At 42.8% G+C, this 6,000-nt stretch overlaps 1 protein-coding gene across 2 annotated transcripts in view; it reads left to right on the top strand.

Annotated features, from left to right (window-relative positions):
* The first annotated feature begins 286 nt into the window (after positions 1-286).
* The window catches only part of cdc45 (CDC45 cell division cycle 45 homolog (S. cerevisiae)), a 64,158-nt gene continuing 58,444 nt past the window's right edge, over positions 287-6,000 (top strand). For both annotated transcript variants that reach the window (XM_059981326.1, XM_059981327.1), the window contains exon 1: positions 287-433. In XM_059981326.1, coding sequence (XP_059837309.1) covers positions 383-433 — 51 coding nt within the window. In that variant the 5' untranslated portion in view covers positions 287-382. The remainder of the gene's footprint in view (positions 434-6,000) is intronic.

Genomic DNA, 6,000 nt, shown 5'->3' with positions numbered 1-6,000 from the left:
CCAGGTTAAAACTACGGTTTAAGTCTGATCGATTTCTCTACAAATTGCTTGTAGGGCGTTAATTTAATTCCACCGCACTTAATATTTAAACTTCATTTGAGAGATGGCAAATCACATCTAAACAAATCGTTGGTTTCTGAGCATTTCATCCAATAAGAGATTGCCCAATCAGAAGCTAGAGTGTGTATTCTATGTCCAATCAGCTTGTGGACTTCCCGTCCAAATAACCAATCAATTCAGCAGGTTGCTCTCCACAGAGTCTGCGCTTACATCCAATCAGCTCCGTGTTAGTCTGTTCTTTTGGCGCCAACTTTGAGTCTAAGACTTCTCGGAGGGCTGTTATTGTGTTGAATACGCGGTTGGAAGTTATCAGTAGCGAACTATGTTCGTGTCGGATATTCGGAAAGAGTTCTATGATGTGCTGTTAAACCAGGTAAGGAACCAGGAATTGGGCTGCACGGCAGAGTGGCTCAAGTGCAGGCCCGGCATTTGTTGAGGCCGGCTCAGTCACTGTTTGCAGCCTGGAACAGCTGAGGCTTCATCATCGGTTCTGTGCAGCTTCCTAATGACTGGGACGTGGTGGAGTTTGCTGAGTATTTCTAGCGACGAGATATCGCCCTTGGGAATGAGCTGTAAATAATAAGCATCAGTTAAATACTGGGAAAATATGTGAGGAACTTTATCATTGACGGTCTTTTTATATATTTTTTTAGAAAATCAACAGATAAAACTTTGTCTTATCTTTGTGACTGCGAAAAACCGTTTTGTTTTAAATCTGTGCCTGGGATGTGGATATCCCTGATGGGATGTTAATGAGTGATAATGACGTTGAATGTATAGGGAAGTCACGAAGGTTTTTTTCGTTGGATGCGATTATTGCCAAAACCGTGAGGTGTCGAGATTACATGTCACTTTTTGGATTAATTGTGGTTGTTAATTTGGTAATCAAAGGGAATTTCTGGGCGTCTTATTTACCACAGTGTTGGGTGAAGCAGCCGGCTGGCTAGTTGTGTGTTTTGGTTGGACGGGTGTATTTGATTATCTCACCCTTCGCGTTGATCTAGTTGAAGTAAACGGTATTGATGAAGAGGGCCTCAAGCAGTCCGGTTTAAGGCTGTTGACCACAGAGTATAGTTCATTGACTGCAGGCTTCATGTTTCTCTGGGATGGGATGTAGACTGCTGTTAGGATATCGTGTGGTGAGGCTTGGCCATTAGACATTCTAAACTGGGTGAGCACAATCTCGCCAGGACCTCCAGAGAGTTGTCGGTGGTATCAAGAGACAGTACCAGCCCGAAATTAAGTTCAGGACCTGCCTTCAGTTGTTGTTGGGCTAACATCCTAGAACAGACTACAAAACGAAGTCGAACACCGTCCCTTCCTGATGAGCTCATTGTATGGTTTGCACCAGAAGACATGGGTACAGAGCCAGGCCATTCAGCCCGTTGAGTCTGCCCCACCATTTCATGGTGGCTTTGAGCAGTAGGGGATAGATATGTACTGTACCACCTACCCTGATAGTCTCCAATGCATCTCAATCCAATTGCAGGTTTAAGATCAATCTTCCAGAATGGAAAACATCGTGTGCAGATAAGCTGGCAGAGGTATTTGCAGGTACTTTTAACCTCTTCCTGCTCCAATCTGAAGTTCCTACCTGCTCCTACTCTCACCTTAGGAAGAAAGGTAATGTGCCAGAATGACTGCCACTCAGCCACTCTGATGTGTGCCACTATCAAGTCCTTTGAGGGGCTGTTCGTAGCACACATTAACTCCAACCACCCATACAACGTCGCCCACGGCAATGTCTTACCACCAAAACAAATCTACAGGGATGACATCTCACTGCTCCTACTCTCATCCGTGGAGCATCTTTACAGTAAAGGCACCTCCAGTTGACTATTATTTATTGACTACAGCTCTGCCTGTAATTCCATGCAAACTCGTCACCAAATTCTGATACCTGGGATTCAACAGCTTCCTTTGCAACTGGACCCTTGACTTCCTGACCACCAGACTGCATTCAGAAAGGAAAGGCAATAGCTCCTCCTTGATTATTCTCAATTTTCGTGCTCCACAAGCTGTGTCCTCAGTTCCCTGTACACTCATGACAGTGTGGCCAGATTCTGCTCCAATTTCTTTGACAAGATTGTAGATGATAATGTTGTAATGAGCCGTATCTCGAATAACCATGAGTAGGTTACAGGAAGGATATAATTTAGTAATGTGGAGTGAGGACACATCCCTTCCCTCAATATTGGAAACAAATAAAACTCATCAATGGCTTCAGGAAGAACACATGTTCCTGTCTACCTCAATGGTGCAGCGGCTGAGAGCTTCAAGTTCCTAGGAGCGAACATCAATAATAACCTGGGCTAGTGCAATGATGTAGATGTCATGGCCAAGAAAGCTCACCAACACTTCTACTTCCTCAATGCTGAAGATATTTTGCATGTCCCAATTGACCCTTAGCTATTTTTATCATTGCAGCTTGACATAGCAACTGCTCTACATGTGAACACAAGAAACTGCAGAATCACGGACACAGCTCATCACTTTATGGAAACCAGCTTCCCCTCTATAGACTGTCCATACTTCTGTCTGCCTCAGTAAAGTAGCTGGCATAATTAAAGACCCCACACATCCTGTACATTCTCTCTCCTCCCTTCTCCTATTGCACAGAAGATACAAAAGCCTGAAAGCATGTACCAGCAGATTGGAAGATGACCTGTACCCTGCAGTTAGACTATTGACTGGCTCTGTCAGACAATAAAATGGACTTTTGACCTGACCATCTAACTGCACTGCACTTTGTTCTCATATTGTTTTACTTGGTGCTGCATCAATGCTATGTAATAAATGGATCTGTATGACCACTATTCAAGACAAACCTTTCACTGTACATGTATATGTGACCATAATATTCCAGTTCCAAAAAGTTCAATGACATGGACAAGTTGAATGCAGCGGTAAACTTGAACAAAACAAGTTGGCTGGCTGGTTTGTTCTGCATGTGGAACGAGTGGGAATGTTGCTGAGCAATATCGGTGAGCTCTTGAGTGAGAACACAAGAAAGAAATGGGGTGGTATAAGGACCATAAGATAAAGCAGAATTAGACCATTGAGTGCTCAATCCATCACGGCTGATTTATTATCCCTCCCAACCCCATTCTCTTGCTTTCTCCCCATAACCTTTGATGACCTTACTAATAAAAAAACCTATCAACCTTCACTTTAAATATACCCGATGAATATGTCAGAAGGAGGCAACAATATTGTTGCTTTTGATTGCACTGGAGACATGCGGGACATGAATGAGTTTGCTGGTGCATGACTACAGCTTGGTTTATACATTTCCATCAGAGTAGTTGATTTGTGTAAGTTTATTATTTTTTTTTAAAGGGGAAGCAATGTAGAGTGTACGAGCAGTAAAGTTATTACTTTGATATTGCAGGCACTGCTCTTTAGTTGAGAGCTTTTGCCTTTAATAAAACCATGAAAGAGCTCCCACAGCTGCCTTTGGAAAGGGAGTTCTGTGATTTAGAACTAATAGTGAACTATCCATGCCAGTATCTTTCCTGTAATGCCATAGGATTTTGTCTTATTAAGCAGCCTCGTGTGTGGCGCCCTAACAAATGCCTTCTGAAAATCCAAGTAAATGACATCCACTGCCTTTCCTTTGTCCACCCTGCTTGTTACTTCCTCAAAGAACTCCAACAGAATAGTCAGGCAAGATTTCCCTTTACAGAAACTGTGCTGACTTTGACGTCCCCAAATATCCCAAAACCTCATTCTTAATAATGGACTCCAATACTTTCCCACTCAGAGGTTAGGCTAACTAGTCTATAATTTCCTTCCCTTTGCTTTCCTCCCTTTTTAAAGAGTTGAGTGACACTTGCAATCTATAAGTTTTCTGGGCCAATGCCAGAATCAAGTGATTCTTGACCTCAGGACTGTGGGATGTAGGCCATCTGGTGCAGGTGACTTGCCCACCTTAAGATCTTTGAGTTTGCCTTACACTTTTTCCTTTGTAATTGCAATGGTACTCACTCTTGCTCCCTGACACTCATAGACCTCTGGCATACAGCTAGTGTTTTCCACAGTGAAGTCTGAAGCAAAGTACCCATTAAGTCCATCAGCTATTTCTTTGTCTCCCATTACTACCTCAGCAGCACCTTTTACAGTGGTCCAATATCAATTCTCACTTCCCTTTTTCTCTTTATATAAATGAAAAAATGTATAGTATCTTGCTATATATTATTGGCTAGTTTGCCTTCTTATTTTCATCTTTTCCCTTAGAGTTTTTTTAGTTGCCTTTTGTTGGATTTTAAAAGCTTTCCAATCATCTAACTTCCCATTCACTTTTGCTACCTTATATGTCCTTTCCTTGGCTGTTAAGCAGTGCTTAATTTCCCTCGTCAGTCACAGTTTCCTTATCCATGCAGTTTGAGAACTTAGTCTGTGGAACATGTCTATCCTGCAAAGTGAACTATTGCCCAAAGCTTCAGCCATCTCTGCTCTGTCGTCATCCCCACTGGCATCTTCCTCTCATCCACCTGGGCAAGCTCCTCTCTGGTGCCTTTGTAATTACCTTTGTTCCATTGAGATACCCTGTGAGATAGTGAGATAAACACCGCAGATTCAGACTGTGCTGCCGGGTCCTAAAGACCACTGCACTGAAACAGGTTAAATAAGGGACTGGAGCATCCGCGTTTTTTGGTGTCCACAGGGGGGGTCCCGGAACCAATCCCCCGAGGATTAGGAGGACTGACTGTACTTGTAAACCTGCTGGCTCATCGTCAGCTCTATCATACTTGTTTCCATCCCCCTGCCATATAAGTTTAAACCACTCCCAGCTGTCTGAGCCACTGGGTAGCAATTGTTTTGGTACTTTATCTTGTTTTACTTGGGTACTTGGATGATAGTAGTGGTCTTATTAAAGCAGGTGGTAACCACAGATTAAAGCAGGGACAGGTTAAAAATGTCTGCAAATACTCCTGTCATTTGATCTGTGCTATCTGATTGTCTAGCACAGTATGCCAGGCGAGCTTTTCTCTGTATCTCAGTACATGTGACAATAATAAACCGATTTTAATTCAAGTCAAGTTTTCTCTGTTGGTTCAGTTTATTGTCATTGAGCCCTATGCATGTATACTGCCAGACGAACCCACATCCCTCTGGACCAAGGTGTGCTGCATCGTACATTAACCTGTATTCTACTACCCGATCGACATAGATGATAAAGTTGTGGAGTTCGGTGGAGGTTGCAAAAGCGATTTGATGTGAAGCTTGTGGTGTGACTGAGAGTGAAGAGTTGCAGGTGGTCAGACGTATAGTCATTGGCTTGCCTCATTCTGATTGGTGTTGAGCTTTGAATGTTGACAGAGAAACACTCATCCAGGCCATGCTGATTTGCAGGTTTATGTTGTCCAAGTGACTGATGCTCTTGTATGGAAAAAGCTGAGACACGAACTGACGGACCATATTGATGTTTGAGAATGGAAGCTAGTGGCTGAGAGCTAAGTTAGAAGCAATGAGAAATGAAATTTAGGTTTCTGCAAATGACACCAAGAAAATTGAGGATATAGAATTTGATGGTGTGGTTGGCATATTCATACCAACAAAACCAGCTTTGTGGAATAGTCCACAAGTGCAAATTGACCTCCCCGTTGCCCGCCGTTTCAATTCTTCATCCTCTTGCATTCTGACCTATTGGACAACTGCCTCTAGTACTACTCGAATGAGGCACAGTACAACCTTGAGAACCAGCACCTCATCTTTCACCTGGGTTTGTTGTGTCTTTCTGGATTTAATATTGGTTTATACAACTTCAGTTAACTTGATTTCTGTCTATCGATCAATCAGCTATTTGTGATATTGGCTCAGCTTGTTTGCTTTTTTACTTTCTCTCTGGGAGTGGAGGATATGCTTAGCTTGACCTGGGCACGTCTATTGCTCTGAATTTCACAACCAACTTCCTCTTATCTATATTTTGTCTATGTT

This window comes from Hypanus sabinus, chromosome 10 (assembly GCF_030144855.1).
Source record: "Hypanus sabinus isolate sHypSab1 chromosome 10, sHypSab1.hap1, whole genome shotgun sequence".
Lineage (NCBI taxonomy): Eukaryota > Metazoa > Chordata > Chondrichthyes > Myliobatiformes > Dasyatidae > Hypanus > Hypanus sabinus.
Note: the sequence above shows the minus strand (reverse complement) of the source record. Positions and strands in the feature narration are given on the sequence as shown.